Source organism: Zeus faber (genome assembly GCF_960531495.2).
Source record: "Zeus faber genome assembly, chromosome: 13".
Lineage (NCBI taxonomy): Eukaryota > Metazoa > Chordata > Actinopteri > Zeiformes > Zeidae > Zeus > Zeus faber.
Window position 1 is genome coordinate 29,232,139 of NC_137198.1, and position 16,853 is coordinate 29,248,991.

General features: G+C 42.2%; 1 protein-coding gene across 1 annotated transcript in view; it reads left to right on the top strand.

Annotated features, from left to right (window-relative positions):
- The window catches only part of LOC307238934 (proton-coupled folate transporter), a gene marked incomplete at both ends in the record, with an annotated part of 82,315 nt that extends 65,941 nt beyond the window's left edge, over window positions 1-16,374 (top strand). The window contains one exon of the mRNA XM_080012088.1: window positions 16,314-16,374. Within this exon, the coding sequence (XP_079868214.1) occupies window positions 16,314-16,374 (61 nt within the window). The remainder of the gene's footprint in view (window positions 1-16,313) is intronic.
- Window positions 16,375-16,853: the final 479 nt, after the last annotated feature.

The window sequence follows — 16,853 nt, forward strand, 5'->3', positions numbered from 1 at the left end:
TTGTTGACGAAGTAGGAAAATTGACAACTGAAGTATAAACTCTCCCACCAACTGAAGAAACAAAGCAGACGTCCGCCACGTTAGGTCTGAAAGTCACTAATGTTGCAGAGGAATTGCGGTTAACTACTGCTGCGCCTCAGATGACTTCAACAACTTCAATTTCTGTGAATACTGTGATTAGAACTAAATTAGGAATGCAGCTAACCTTCCATGTAAATGTAGTAAATGGAATACTGGTGGAAATATTTCCCCCAAATGGAAAAATGTGCGTGGTGAAGACATAGTGCTGACAGGACCTGATGTTAGCAGTGTGCCTCGCAATCAACGAAAGTATGTGTTGTTGAATGACAGGAGATGGGTAAAATTTCAAGATGACTGTTCGCTTGTCATAAATAATGTCCTATGGGAAGATCAAGGAGAATATACATCCACATATTTGGATCCAGAGTTTAAATACGTCCCAAGGCAAAATTATTGGGAAGCGGGATAAAGAACTCATAAGATAACGCTTGTCGTAAAAGGCCTGGTTACTAAAGAAATAAGTACGATTGCTCAAGAAATTCAAAACCAACTAGTCACACCAAGGGTGACTGTTGGACCAATGACATCTATTACCTTAGCTCGGGGAATAACTAGTAGTATTAATGTATCATCGTCAGTTACTACTCTAGCTACAACATTGACAGAAAAGGATGTTACAACAACGATGATGACAACTTCTACTTCTGTAACTCCCGGTAGTCATACGAGTGAGGTTGTGAGGATGAGATCCACTACCTATAAAACAATGACGACTTCTTTGGTGTCTACAAAGTCTGTAGATAAGATGTTGACACCTATCGCTTAATTCCTATCATCTGAGAAGTGGGTAAAAATAACTCAGAAGTCTATGGTAAAGTTGGAAGCTAAGTTAAACAATAGCAGAACTCTGTTATTAGAGAGCCAATTGCTGAGGAGATTGATAGTAATTCAGGTGAAATAGATCAGACGACTATGTCAAATGTGGTCAATGATTTTCTTGAACCAGAGTGGACATCAGAAGACATGACGAAATATCTTCATGCTTTACAGAAACGAGAAACCCAGTGGAAAGCATATGGGTTTGATTCCTCGGTGCTGCAAATTGCAGACCGGTGGGCAAATAGAAATATGTGGTTCCAACAGATAACTCACTCCGTGAGAATGACTACCAAATCGAATTGTCCATGTGTGGTGAGAGTTCCAGCTCCGGGCACATGGCCTTCAATTCTAGAGACGGTACCAGAACCTTTGACGCCTGAATGTCAAAGTAATGCATTATCGTGGCTGCTTTGCAAACAACAAGCAGCGAATGAAATATGGATGGCTCTGTTGGTCAATCTATTTAGACCTGGACGTAGGTGTTCCTGGTTGAATGAATTATCATATTTAAATATTCTTGATAAGTATGAGGATATTCGAACAGCAACACCTGATGCTATGGAAGTGACACCTGCGAAAGGCAGAGATTGTTTTTGTTCTAATGATACTCATAAAGGAGATGGTATGTTTATGGGGATATCAGAATGTGAAATCTACATGATGGAATTTGAACAAAGTACACAAAGGACGGTTGGTGAAACATATACAGTGACCTTTCATGCACCACATCGTCAACAGAGTAAAACTTTGAGCGTAAAGAATCAAACTTTACCGGCAAATGTGACTATAGGAACATTCAAAGATATTTGGTGGGTATGTGGAGATAAAGCATACTTATTTCTGCCATATGGGTGGATTGGATGTTGCTATATGGCACAGTTGAAACTTCCTTATAATGTTTTTGTTATCCAGAAGGGACAAAAGCCAGATGAGGTTAACTCTACAAAGACTTCCGAAAGCAGGAATAAAAGACAATTGGCACAATTTCACAATTTGGAGTCTTATCATTGGAGGATATCTTTAGGAGAAAAATGGGCTATACGATTGTTTCCATGGTATGGGGTTACATTCTTAGCTGATCATATTGATTATATCACATATACCCTACAAGGGTTTGCAAATGAGACCATAAGAGGTTTTTACTATTTGTCGAACACCTAGAGGAGTCATCGATTGACGACATGGCTCTTGATTATATTTTGGCCAGACAAGGTGGCCTCTGCATGGCTTTAAATCTAACCGGAGATGCCTGTTATACGTTGATCCCTGATGTCGCTGACAATATGACTAATGTCATAGATCCGTTGAAACTTATAAGGGATGCGTTTGGGCCATCAAAAGCAGCTCGGTGGTAAGCTAATGCTTGGTTGCAAGATAAATTAGGACCACTAGGAGCTATAGTAGTTCAGGTTCCGGGGGCTGCTCTTCTAGCACTCTGTGTGATGTTTTGGTTTTGTACGGTGTTGTTGACCTTTGCTAAGGCCATGATATTGAAACGGGTAGGAGTTGTAATGCCAGGAGAAAGTGTTCAGATGCCACTATTGGGTGGTAAAGAGGTCAGTGAAGATGAGGAGGAAATGGTGATAAAGGAGGCGCTAACACTAGTAGAGAAATATCCATTCTGAATACCTGATTCCATCATATGCTCAACACTATTGTGAACAAGGAAAATGCATGAACAAAGGGGGGAAATGGAAAATGTTAATCATATATTGGAATAATGTTAAAATATAATGCAAAAGTGAAATTATTATACTGTATTTGATGTTTGTCCAAGATACTGGCTGGTGATTCTTTCTTTCAGGACCAGTCAGAGGGTGGCTGTGTCCAGAGATCCTAACAACCTGATGGACTTCAACACTCAAACATGGACACTCGAAAATGGAGGATGAAAATGGACGGCGGACCCTGAATGAGGACATCATGATAAGGAGTGTGGAGTGAAATATCATTAAAAGTTGAAAATTGAAAAAAGCAACAGTTCAATACATACATGTGTCCTGCATCTTTTTATAATATTGGAGTTTGTTTATTACAATATAACCTGTATTATTGATGAATATTCTGTACACTCCACTAGATATTTTTAGCAAGACATATTACTTTGATTTGCTATTGTTTTCTTTGAGTTGTCTGTAAAAGGATGAAGTGAATACACTGTTACCTCAGGTATTTTCTATTTTGCGGTTTTTGAGGTACATTGGTGATAGGGGACTTCCAACTTTCCAGGGAAAGGCCCACTGGAAGGTTCGATGGGTCGACCAGCCTGACTTTGGACAAAATTTTTGATTTATTTCTGAGGTTCTAAATGTATGCATTTATATGTTACATCCTATACAGTTTTCTAAACCCTTCTTCTTTTTCTTTGTCTTGATTGTTGCTGGATGTACTAGCTTCCAGATTGGTTTTTCACTCTCACACTCCACAACTTTGCTGTATTGCTACGACTAAGCATGGTCAGAAGGGTATATTATAATCAATTGTTTTTGTTATGAAGTGATTTCTATTATGCCAATTAACCAATTAATAATTACTCTTCTCTCCGTCGAGACTTTGTATAGTCTCGAAGGGGGGAATATGAGGTGTCTGGAAGGTTTGAGGTGAATAGGTCAATGAGCTCCCAAAACTGAGATATAGTGCGGTAATAATATTAACGTATGTTACTTCGAAAGTTACATGGAGAAAGTCAACTTTAGAGTGTGTACATTGGAGGCCCAGCGAGAAGAAAAGCGAAAATGTTCAGATTTATGGCAAGACAGAGGCTGAGCTGACACCTATGGATTGGAACCAGATGTGGTATGTTATTTCTGTACAGCTATTAAAGCGAGTGCCGAGCGCCACTCGGCCTAGAATACTTCCGGCTTTGTTCTCTCCTGGGCGGTCCATGGCAAGTCCGGTTTGATGCTGATTTGTGTAATAAAACTATTATTTTAATCAAGTCAGCGTCAGCGGAGACTCCTTCATCAACACATCAAAATCATCCACAAACTACAGCTGTTCTTCGTGTGATTTCGTGTGACTCATGGCTTTGTAGTCAAAAGCGACCATCATGCTCGCATGCAACAAATAAACTATTGTGTGCGGTCGTGATAAGTCATAGAAAATTGCAGGCAAAGCGTAGACTAATTGAGGCCAATTCATTCCACTTGCCTATGTATTTATGCCATCGCTGCATCTCCTCAGGCATAGAATAGAAACAGCTTTTGGAATATAATTTTGTCTTGGAATTAATTCTGAAAAAAGGTTGCAGGTAAAACAAAGGTGAGGTATGTTTTGTCTAGTCTTAGTCTAATCAAATGTCTTATCAAACGTTCTATTAGATGCCATTTGAATTCGAAGTTGATTAGAAAAATAATAAAAACTCCATTAAACAACAAGAAAAGAAAATAACTCTCTTATCAACCCCTGAACATGATTAACATGCAATTAATGTTTGAGCTCAACTTCTTTTTTTCAACAAAAACAGGAGCTTCCATGTGCTGAGGTGTAATGAAATCTGACTAATCACTAATCACAGTCACCCCCAGAAAACGTTATATGGACGATGAGGTCATTGACCAACTTGGGATAGGGCTAAGGCTGTATTCAATGTTTGCGGTAGAGACCCGACACCATACCTCTGTTTGCCCATGTACAACATCAAAACGCTTGCGACTACATCGAATCGCCGTTACCTCTGGAGAGAGCATTGATACCAAATCCGGTAGCAACTTTATCTCCCTGGTGTGGTGCACTACCTATAATTGGCAACCTTTATGGCTGTGTGTTGAAGCTGAAAATAGCAACTTCTCTCAAAAATTTGATCGTTTTCAATCAATAGCCAAGTTTACTTCTGCTAATGGTTGTCTTGGTTGTTGTTGTTTTTAAATTATTGTTCCAAAGGAGGATCGTAAAGAGGATATTCAGGCTTAAAGAGAGGTAAACATGTGGTTTAGTTGCCTTCATAGACAGGACTCTCATTTGCGTACGAGCAAGGTGGGTGTGTTTCTTCCTTCCTCTGACAATCTGTTCCACCCAAGTTGTTTCATACGTCCACCTTAGCACACCAAAGCTTCACCTTGCTGTGTAAAGGTGGAAGTCCTGGATCCATATTCAAGATGGCGGCAACCATAAACCCAAAATCAAGGCTTCAAATCCTCTCTTCAGAAACCAATGGGTGACATCACAGATATTATGTCCAAAGTTGGGATGTGACTTTACATTAAGCAGACGCTTTTATCCAAAGCGACTTACAATTTTTCCAAACACCGATGGACGCAGCCATCAGGAGCAAAGTGTCTTGCTCAAGGACACTACAGCATGCTAGCAGGAGGAGCCTGGGATTGAACCAGCAACCTTTAGATCACTAGACCACCAGCTCTACCTCCTGAGCTACCATCCCCACCACTTAGGGGGTGAGTGATACGGGAAAGCACTCACTGGTTGTGAGCTACACGTGAGCTACAGGACAATGTCCCAACCAGATTATCCGGACATTGTCCGGAGTTCATGTGTGAAAGCAGCTTTGGACATGCCCCAGCTGTGACCACTTTTAAATCTAGGCTTAAAACGTTTTTTTTTTTCACTGCCTATGAATGAGCACATCCCTCGCACATTGCATGTGGGGGTTGAGGGAGAGGTAAAGTCCAGTTAGTGTCCAGTCCAAATGAGTCGGACATTTGCGTTCACACATACAACTTTAAGATCATTTGGGAGTGTGTTCCAAATGTGTAGCATAATAGCAGAACACAGCCTCCCGATGTTTTGTTCTAACTCTAGGAATGGTTATCAGAGATGTTCCAGATGACCTCAGGGTTCTAGAAGCTTCTGAACCATTTAGTGCCTTGTTGACAAGCAGCCATATCTCAAAATTAACCCTCTGAACAATTGGAAGCCAGTGTAGAGACTTAAAGTAAAGTGTTCATACTTTTTAGTTTTTGTTCGAACTAGCAGCCGCACTTTAAACAAGTTGTACTTATTGAAGAGCTTTTGGCAGACCATTCCAGTAGTCAGAAGCCTTGCTAGATCCTGTTTGGACATAGATCCTCTGATCCTTGCTATGTTTTTCAAATCATAATAGGCTGACATTGTTACGAATATGATATGACTCTTAAAATTTAGATCTGAATCCAAATTGCACCACAATTTCTGGCCTGATTCCTCGTCATCAAAGACAAAGAATCCAGGTGAGCACTGACTTTTGTCACATTTTAACATAGTGAGTCAAAAGGTTCATAATCACCCGGTAAGTGAGTTGGGTAGATTTGGGTGTCATCCATATAATTATGGTCGGCTATTTTGTTTTTTTGGAAAATCTTGCCCAATAGGAGAGTGTCAGGTGGAGGGAGAAAGGGTCCCGATTAATACCTGATCTAAGGTAGCCTTCATTTAGCCTTCTCCCCTCTCCCCCCGTGATAAGCAGACTGTGCTGCAACTGCTGTGCGCTCACCAAGCAGCCACTTTCACTTTCACTTTTGAAGCGTCAAACTTAAGTGTTGATAACACGCCTAGTATTTTACAGAGAACAAGTTTTTTTTTGATGAACGTTGGCGCTGCGAAAACTAACAAAATGGGTTTGATTTCTATATAAAATAAAATAAAAATGACGACGGGGGACGGTGGGCATGTAATGTAATCGGTGTATGTTCAAGCACCGTGTAACACCGGTAACACTGATTACCGTGACAACCCTTGTCTGTAGTTATTAACAGCTGCAGTTCTATGTCAGGAGGCGCCGACCCTATTGGTGTACACTCCTATTGGTATATCTCCAACCACTTATGCGGAAGTACTGAAATTGATTCATCCACGCACTTTAGCCAATCAGGATGGAGCAACATAGACAATATAAACCCCGGAAGTGTTCCCTTCGTCCACTTTTCCAGTTCAGCTCCGAGTGAATATGTTCATCACTCGTCACTCATCGTCGCCGAGTCAATGCTTCCTCAAGCATCTTGCGTACATGAGAACAACTTTTTACAAGCCCCCTGTCTATTTATTGGGCTGGCGGGCTCATGCGACTCCTACAGCAGGTGTTTTATCTGTCTGGGAGGGAAGCACGCTCTCGCGGGGCTCAGGGATCCACCGCTCCCTTTCCACCCAGGTATATCACCTTTTTTTCCAGCGTCAAGCTGATCCCAGCCTCCTGCTCCGCCTACGGGGAGCTGTCGGTCACATGCCTCCATCACTATTGGCCACCATTGATTTGATGGTGGGGGCGGCGTATGTGCGCCAGGACAGGCGATTGAGTCTATGATTCCTGCCATGCATCTTTCAACTGCTACTACCGGGAATCCTGTGTCCCCTTCACACGGAATTTAGTGGGATTCGAGGCTCAGAGGACGGGCACACCATGTCTCGAGGAGGCGCTGGCCCATCACCTTGCCCTGACCTTGGCGGCGAAGGATAGATTCACTGCCCGGCTGGCTGACAGGACATATGCCCTAGCAACCCAGGTTGCAGTGGTGACGTCGAACGTGGTTATGGCCTCGATCTCTAACCTGAGCACCAGCAGAGAGGCGCTTCCGAGGCAGGGGAGCTAAGGCTTCTGCCGTCATTCTCGTCTCCTAGGCAATGCCGCCTGCGAGGGCTGTGTCGCGGCGCTATTGACGGTTACCCAGAGACATCTCTGGCTGTCATCTCTGACTGCCATGTGCGACTCCGAGAAAGTGGCACTAATTTACGCACTCATCTCGGAGACGGGCTGAAGTGGAAGTGAAGAGAAGTGGAACAAAGGACTTATAATTGGCTGTATAATATGAACTGTTCAAATCGGACTAAAACTAGAATAAAATGTTATGAGTTTTCATAGACGTTCCATAAAACGGAAGAAAATGACTAAATGTGACTAAAACTGAGAGTCATTTTTTAATACTAATAGGTAAATACTAAGACAAAAAAAAAATCTAAATCGCTGCCAAAATGAACACTGGACCAAGAGAAGGCTGTTTCTGAAATTTTAAGTGTGACTTATCTGGTGTCATTGGCTGTGCTTCATTTTATGTACTAACCTGAACACTGGGCGATCAAATATACTGTGTGGCAGGGCATTTGTTGGAAAAACCTCCAAGTAAGCTTTCTTTAATTGAGTGTTTCTCTACAGAGCACAGCAATCAAATGTAATAAACAAAGTAAACTTTTTACCTTGTGAAACTGAATATACAGTATAATACTTACAGGATTATATATTACATTTCTGATTCCTGAAGGTGTTTGTAATTGGTAATATCTGTAAGGGCTAAAACTTTGACAGGGCCTTAACAAAATTTTGAAAAGAAAAGTGTATAATGGATGGCCTAATTTGCAAGTATGTCACATTTTGTTCCTTACTGGTTATTTTATCCTGTGACTCTCGAAATAACTTGTTGGTTCATATTGATGCCGTCATATTGACCGCTAGATGCTTGCTGAATTGTTAAATGCTCTGGATAGAGGAGCCAGTGTCAGCAAATTGCCAGTAAAACAAGGAGAGAGATAATCAGCCTGGAACAGAGAAGGACTAGGGAGAAGGAGGGCAAGATGATTCAAGATTCAAGATTCAAGATTTGTATTTGTCACATACATATACATACTTTCATACATGTATGCAGTGAAATGTAATGCAACGCACCCGGTGATAGCACACTATGTCCTAGGAAAAAATAAAATAAAAAGTTTCTTTCTAATAGACCGACTAACTGACTCCTAAAACGTAATACAGTAAGTTGAATACTTGTAGAATAAAATAAAAATATATAGAATAAAATACAATAAAAATAGAATGAAATAAAATGGAATAGAGGGAATATGCCTATGTATATACAGATATGTGCATTAAAGTGGCATGTGAATTATTAGATGGGGGGACTTAATGTACTGTATGTTCCTCCAAATATGAGGGGAAATCATTTTACGTTTTTGGAATATTTTTTTAGCCCCTGCCTTAAAATGTTGGTTCCTATAATTTAACTACGCACTACACAACCTTGCTGAACGCTTTACTTTAAGGAACGTACCTCTCTGCTGCAACTTCTCACTGTGCTTAAATGCAGTCCAATGGGGCAAACATTTAAGCCTTGAAAAAAACATGTTAAAGCTCATGTCACAATGTAGAAAAACAGTCTTTTATGTCACAGTATACCATAAAATGATAATGCGGGCGAATGTTAGAGACTTAAGCCATTGACAGTTGCACTGGATATAAGCACAGTAAGAGGTTTCTCAATAGTAGTGTGACTGTGACTGTGGAGCTACAGATGGAGCAGGGGGACACAAGACGCTTGTCGGAGGGGCTGCGGACAATAACAAATACAAGAGGAGCTCCTCCCCAGCCACGAGTGTGGACGCCTCCCTAGCCAACAAACTGAACTCCTTTAATTTGCGGTTTAAGTCTGGCAACAGCACCGCTAGCTCGCCAGCTAATTGGAGTTACACCACTGGGGATGAGTGGCCTATGTGAGAATGCTGTTCATCGATTACAGTTCAGCTTTCAATACCATAGTCCCCACCAGACTGGCTGTCACGCTGAAGGAGCTTGGCCTGAATACTCCTCTGTGTGTCTGGATCCTGGACTTCCTCACAGCCCGGCCCCAGGTGGTTAGGGTTGGGAAGCACATGTCCAGCTCCCTCACCCTGAATACAGGATCCCCCCAGGGCTGCGTCCTCAGCCCCCTACCGTACTCCCTGTACACACATGACTGTGTGGCCAGGTCCAGCTCCAACACCATCATCAAGTTTGCTGACGACACCGTTGTCATGGGCCTGATCACCAACTGCGGTGAGAAGGCCTACCGCGAGGAGGTGGCTGACCTGTCACTGTGATGCCAGGACGACAGCCTACACCTGAACATCAGCAAAACTAAGGAGCTGATTGTGGACTTTAGGCAAGGATTACAATCGAGGACGCACACACCCTTGGTGATTAATGGGACTTCTGTTGACAGGGTGAGCAGCTTTAAGTACCTGGGAGTCCACATCACAGAGTATTTAACATGGACTTTACAAACAGATACTCTGGTGAGAAAGGCGAGGCAGCGTCTTTACCACCTCAGTCAGCTGAGGAAATTCCGGGTCTCGGTGAGGATCCTCAAGTCCTTCTACTTTGGAGTGGTGGAGAGCATCCTGACAGGCAACATCACTGCCTGGTTTGGGAACTGTACTGCTCAGGACAGGCGGGCCCTGCAGAGGGTGGTGCGTTCAGCTGAAGGTACCACTGGAACTATCCTCCCCTCCCTGCAGGACTTATACACCAGGAGGTGTAGTAGCAGAGCCCGTAGGATCATGATGGATCCTCACCACCCCAATAACGGACAATTCCAGGTGCTGCGGTCGGGCAAGCGCCTCCACAGTCACACAGCGAGAACAGAGAGACTGAGACAGAGATTTTTTCCGGCAAGCCATAAGAACTGTCAATGCTGACCTCACCAGGGGTCCTCACTGAGCCACACACATAGGCTCCACTACCTTACTGTACTGTATGTAGCATACTGTACCGCATACTGTGTCACTGTTCCGGGTTGTATGGTGTTACCGTATTTCTGCACCGTACTGTTGTATACTGGGCTGTACTATCCCACAAACACTACCTTACTTTATTCACATGCCACTTTAATGCACATATCTGTATTTACATAATTGCCTATCCCATATACATAAGTCTATCCCATGTATGTAAGCCTATTCCCTTTATCTCTTCCATTTTATTTTATTTTATTTTATTTCATTCTATATATTTTTATTTATTCTATAAGTATGTGACTTACTGTATTGTGTTTTAGGAATCAGTTAGTTGGTCTAGTAGAAAGAAATGTTTAGGTAGCTACTGTGTTCTGTCTAGGACAAATTGTGTGTAATCACCAGGTGCGTTGCATTGAATTTCACTGCTTATATGTATGAAAGTATGTATATGTATGTGACGAATAAACCTCTTCAATCTTGAATCTTGAATCTTGAATCTTCAGTGAGGTGGTGCTATGAACCACTTACTACAGAAATTATGAAAACATTTTACATTTTTTAAACATTTTAACAAGTAATAATTTTAATGACCTATCCTGGCTCTCTCATCTGTTAATAGAAATGGATTATTTTCCATTTACTCATTATTTTTGTCTTGAAAAATACAAATGAACAATTAATTGATATTTAACAACAGTTTATTGGTGCATTTCATCTACATACATTTGAGAAGAAAAAACTTTCTTAGGCTGTTTTGGAGTCGTGCCCCGCTATCTGTCCTGTAACCTGACCATGAAGTCACTTTTGGTCTCAAGACATGCATTTCAGTCCACAGAACCTCTTGAAAACGCTGACGTCAACTTGCATGTGTGGGGGTGGTAGCTCAGGAGGTAGAGCTGGTGGTCTAGTAATCCAAAGGTTGCTTGTTCGATCCCAGGCTCCTCCTGCTAGCATGCTGTAGTGTCCTTGAGCAAGACACTTAGCTCCTGATGGCTGCGTCCGTCGGTCTTTGAACAATTGTAAGTCGCTTTGGATAAAAGCGTCTGCTAATTGACTAAATGTAATGTGCATCAAGAACCTACAAACATTTTGTTTACATGTTACTACAATAATGTTCGGTTCAATTACATGTTTCCAAGTAATTCAGTTAGTTTGCTCCATTAAAAGTTTTAAGTCCCTCCAACTTTAGGAATCATACCCATACAGTTATTGTGTATGGATATAATGGTCACCGACTGCACTGTTTTTGCTGCTGTTAGGTATTAGGTTTGTCATCAGATTTTCTAAGTTTGTCTCGTGATTTGGACATTTTGAGAATCTTGAATTAATTAAGATGTAAACTGCATTATGGTAACACAGAAAATTAACAGTTTTTGGCATTTCGGTATGGATGGCCAACTATTTGAAGAGGCCAACTAAACTTAACCAGCACGCACCTTATACCTAAACTAACCATCTCCAACCAAATGTCTAAAGTTAACCATTTATACCCCTTATACCTATGTAGGTTTGCTTAGCCAGAGTGTCTTTAATAGAAGGCAAAGGCAGTCCTTAGAGGCCCCTGTCACAAGCATCTGCCAATACCCTTTACAGAGGTCAGGTGTAGTTAAAAACTTGCCACTTCCTGCTTGATTTTAATTTGCAATGAGGACAGGTCTGAGGACATAGTCTGCATACTACTGTGGTAAGTTAAAACGTAGGACCATTCTGGTGAATGTTTCAAGTGTCCAGCCCATAGGATTGAGTGACTGAGCAGAAGAACTTCCAGAGGAACCCCTCTCTGCCTCTCTCCATGACTTGGGTTGACTCACACAATTGACAGGGGCTTTTATGAAGAGCCCTTTGTTCAGTAATTGAAAAAAATCGCTGTGAATTGCTTGTAAATCAGATCTTGTTCTAGTACAGGTATATCCAGCTTAGTACCCCTCACTCTGTCTTGCCTTTGTAGTCTCCTGCTCTTGTGCCCGGGTTCTGATCATTCCGGCGACCTCAACACCGTTATCGTCTGCAAAAGGAAGCTCACCCAAGGCCAACTCTGGCTCTGAGAGTGTATCCCAGTGTTTTTAACCTGGTAACTACTACCATACTCTGACTGACACTGTTGGCATTGTGTTCAATGCCCCTACAAAGGACTGGACGATCTCTCCCTAACACCACCTGGTATGGAAGCTTTAACCTTACACCTACAGCTAGGAGGTACTATTTGCATTCAACGTGGATGTTCACATTTACAAAGGGATATTTAAACTTATCTTTATGAGTGAGGAGTACCTGTATAAATGTGCAGGTCCTGATTCAGAATGTTCATGTGTCCAGGTGTAGACTCCGTCGCTCTGTAGTGGTTAGAGATCAACATGGAGTGCAGTGCAGTGTCTGCACTCCATCACCCAGGAGGGTTCATAATTCCTAAAACACTGTTCTCAGGAATATTTAAACTGAATGCCAGAAGAGAAACATGCAGACGTAAGTCCATGTTGATTGGTCCAGACGTAAGTCCATGATGTTTGTAACTTTTGTAACCTGTGATGCATTTCACAGAACCCAAAAGACTGTAAAATGTACCTAAAAGGGACAAAGTGGACCCTGCATATTGCTGGCAGCAGTTTTATTTAGGGGTCCAGGATGTAGGGGCTTTTTTTTATTGTCTTTGGATTGCTATTGCTATTGTTATTGTTATTGTTTCAGGAAAATTCTCCGAATTTTGAAATCGAAAACTATTTGAAACAGAAGAATGGCAGAACCTAGGAACACTAGGTTCACAAACACTAACCCTGTCTATTCTGGCTAAAAGTATCTGGAACACAATAATAATATAAGCTACGATATGGTGTCCTTTAAACCAGTATGTCTCAAGCATCTTGTGGTCTAAATTTCATCTAAATCGATCCACATAGGGAGCAGATATTACTGAAAAAACCAAACAACTTTGATCACAAATATTCAGCTGGTCCTGTTAGACTGACATGTCACTGTTCGTAGACAAAATGAACGAGATAAGATTTACACTAAGACGCTTTATGATGTCATCATACTATTTACAATATGTAGCCCTATCTTCCAGGCGGTGAGCCCCAGCGAGTTCTTTGCATTGTGTTAGGTGAAGTGTACAGAGGCCGGGAGGACAGACAGGGAAAAGGACGGCCAATGGTGGTTGAGGCAGAAAAAACGTCCCTCATTTATTGGCTTTGGGAACACAAGACAACAACTGTATCAGTTTCAAGGCACTTGTTGACTCATAAATCAAATACAAAATGAAATAAACTTCAGCTGCCGTTTTCAAGAACAAGTTACTGGTTGGCCAGGCACCTTACAACTTTGACCCTATTTAGCAATGCTCAGTTGAGCTAGCCCGCCCATACCACACAATTAACAATTAGCATAAACATTGTTTCAACATAAAACTTACGGAATGATTCCATCTTTCACATAATCACATTTGAAAAAGGCATACTGCATAAGGTTATAACACACACAGTAATGGTTTAAACTCAATGTTTTCAGTGCCACAGTGCTTAGGAGCCCTCCTTACCTTTCGGAACACAAGACAACAACTAACTTATGGTGGCTGCGGAGGGCCAACAAGGCTCAACACTACAGCAATGCAAGCCAACAGTAACATAAAAAATTATACAAGAACGCCACCTGGCAATCATATAACTCACTCCCTTACATCGAAATGTACAGATTCTGACTGAAAATGTCCATTCGGACTGTGTCAAGCGGTGTAGACTCGGCCGCTCTGTAATGGTTAGAGAATACCAACTACTACATATATATTTATATACCGTCTTACCTGCTAGATGTCTTGGGTCTGTTCGATTGATATTTTATATCTGTAGTCCCCATTACTTTGCCGGATTTGTGAAAATGCGAAAAATAGTATTCCACAAAAGCGTGTGACCACGTTGAGTAGAATCCACTGAAGTGTACGAATGAGTGATGCCTTCAACATCCAGCAAGGCATTAAAAAAATGACTCACAGAAATACCACAACGCTTTTAGTTTTTCATGGTAGGGCTGGGCGATAAAACGATCTTGATAATTTTCACAATAAAATCTTTCTTGATTACAATGAAAATTTACCAGATTTATTTTCGATACAGTTGTATACAGAGTCAGTTTTTCCTCTACCTACAAAGACAAAACACAAGCAGCCAATCAACAGCAGAGAAACAACAACATTACATGAACAGCCAATCGTACAGCAGGCGTGCCGGTGCTCCCTCAAGCACACTGGGGATGAGACCCCCCAGAGCTGATGTGGCGGGTCTTCCTCAAACAACAACTAGAACTTGAACTCGCCTTCCTCACAACCCGAGCCTGGCGCAGCACCCGCAATAGGAGAGCGATTTAAAAAATAATCAGGGATTTTCAGTGACGTCTGGTCTGACACAGTCAGAAAGAGTCTGTCGGTTCACTCCAAACGTCCCTGCATATAATCACAGAGATTATATGCTCCTCCTGTTCCTCCTTGCACAAAGGAGCAGATAGGGGTCCTGCTGCTGGGTTGTTGTCCTCCAATGGCCCCCTCCACGTCTCCTGGTGTACTGGCTTGTCTCCTGGTATCTCCCCCATGCTCTTGACGCTGTGCTGGGAGACACAGCAAACCTTCTTGCCACAGCGCGCATTGATGTGCCATCCTGTATGAGCTGCACTACCTGAGCAACTTCTGTGGGTTGCAGACACCGCTTCATGCTACCTCGAGTGGTGAGGGCACTGGCAAAATGTAAAAGTGACCAAAAATCAGCCAGAAAAAATTAGGACAGGGAAATTGTCCGTGGCCACCACCTGCAGAACCATTCCTTCATAGGGGTTGTCTTGCTCATTGCCTCTAATTTCCACCTGTTGTCTGTTCCATTTGCACAACAGCAGGTTAAATGGATTCACAATCAGTGTTCCTAACTGGACAGGTTGATATGCCAGAATTGTGATTGACTTGGAGTTACATTGTAATGATTATGTGTTCCCTTTATCTTTTTGAGCAATGTATATATATGTGGCAGATTTGCCACCATACGCCACCCAAGTGGCGATTTCAGGGACCTCCAGCACAGAGACACAGACAACGGGGGGTTGTGAACACCAGTTTAATGTAGAGATGAGGCTAGGTGGAATTAGCCAGGAGCAGATGGAACATGTCATGACACAGGGCTCCCAACCCGACTGAGAGTGTGGACGGGATTTTTAAACCTGATGCCCATTAGCCCAACCAATGAGCATCAGGTGTGGCTACTTAAGCCACCCCATCCACCACAATATATATACAGTGGAACCTTGCATTACGAGTTTAATTCGTTCCACAACGGAGCTCGTTTTACGATATGCTCGTTTTACAAGTGAATTTTCCCCATTGAAATTAATTGAAATATAATTAATCCATTCCAAGTCCGAAAAACCACCCAAAACCACCCAAAAATCAGCCAAAAATCATTTTTTATGGGTTTTAAAACAGAAAAGATGTAGTTACACTACACACGTTCCTTTTTCATGTTTATCAAGCAAAAAACACACAAAACTAAAAGAAAAACACTGGGAAAACACAATAGGGATTCTTCCACGAGATATCCGCATGAACTGAGCGAGCAGTGGCCACGCTTGTCGGGAGAGCGTGTGCGAGCCTAGCGGTCGCTGGATAAACCTCGCTCGTAATATGGATTTCCACTCGTAAAACGAGACAAAAATTTGCACGAGCCTCGGCTCCTAGAAGAAATTACTTGTTAACTGGTACACTCGTAATGCAAGATTTCGCTGTATATAGTTAACTTATATACATGAGGTAGGTGGATATGAAATTATTACAATGTACAATATTTACACCTTGTTAAGGTTTATATTGACAATGACAATATGTTGAAAACTGTTTAGCCTCCCAAATATATAATTTAGAATTTGTATGTACAGTGAGTGTTCAGTGTTACAGGTTTATTGCACTGGGAAGATTGCCTGTGGGAAGAAGCTATTCTTGTGTCTGGCTGTTTTTTGTGTACTGTGTTCTATAGCGCCTACCAGAGGGGAGGAGTTGGAACAGGTTGTATCCAGGGTGTGATGGGTCTGCAGTGATGTTTCCTGTTTGTTTCCTGACTTTGGACACGTACAAGTCCTGAATGGAGGGCAGGTTGGCACCAATGATTTTCTCTACAGTCCTGACAGTCCGTTGTAGTCTGTTCCTGTCCTGATTGGTGGCCGAACCAAACCAGACAGTGATGGAAGTGCAGAGGACAGATGATTGCAGAGTAGAACTGGATCAGAAGCTCCTGAGGCAGGTTGAACTTCCTGAGCTGGCGCAGGAAATGCATCCTCTGCTGGGCCTTTTCGTTGACTGTTGTTGGGTGTCTACTTTAGGTCCTTGGAGATTGTGGAGCCCAGAAACCTGAAGGATTCCACTGCAGACAAAGTGCTGTTGTACGTTGTGTGGGCAGTGTTGGGGGGCTCCCCCTGAAGTCCACTGTCATCTACACAGTTTTGAGCCTGTTCAGCTTCAGGTTGTTCTGACCGCACCAGAGGGCCAACTGTTCAACCTCCCATCTATATATTGTCTA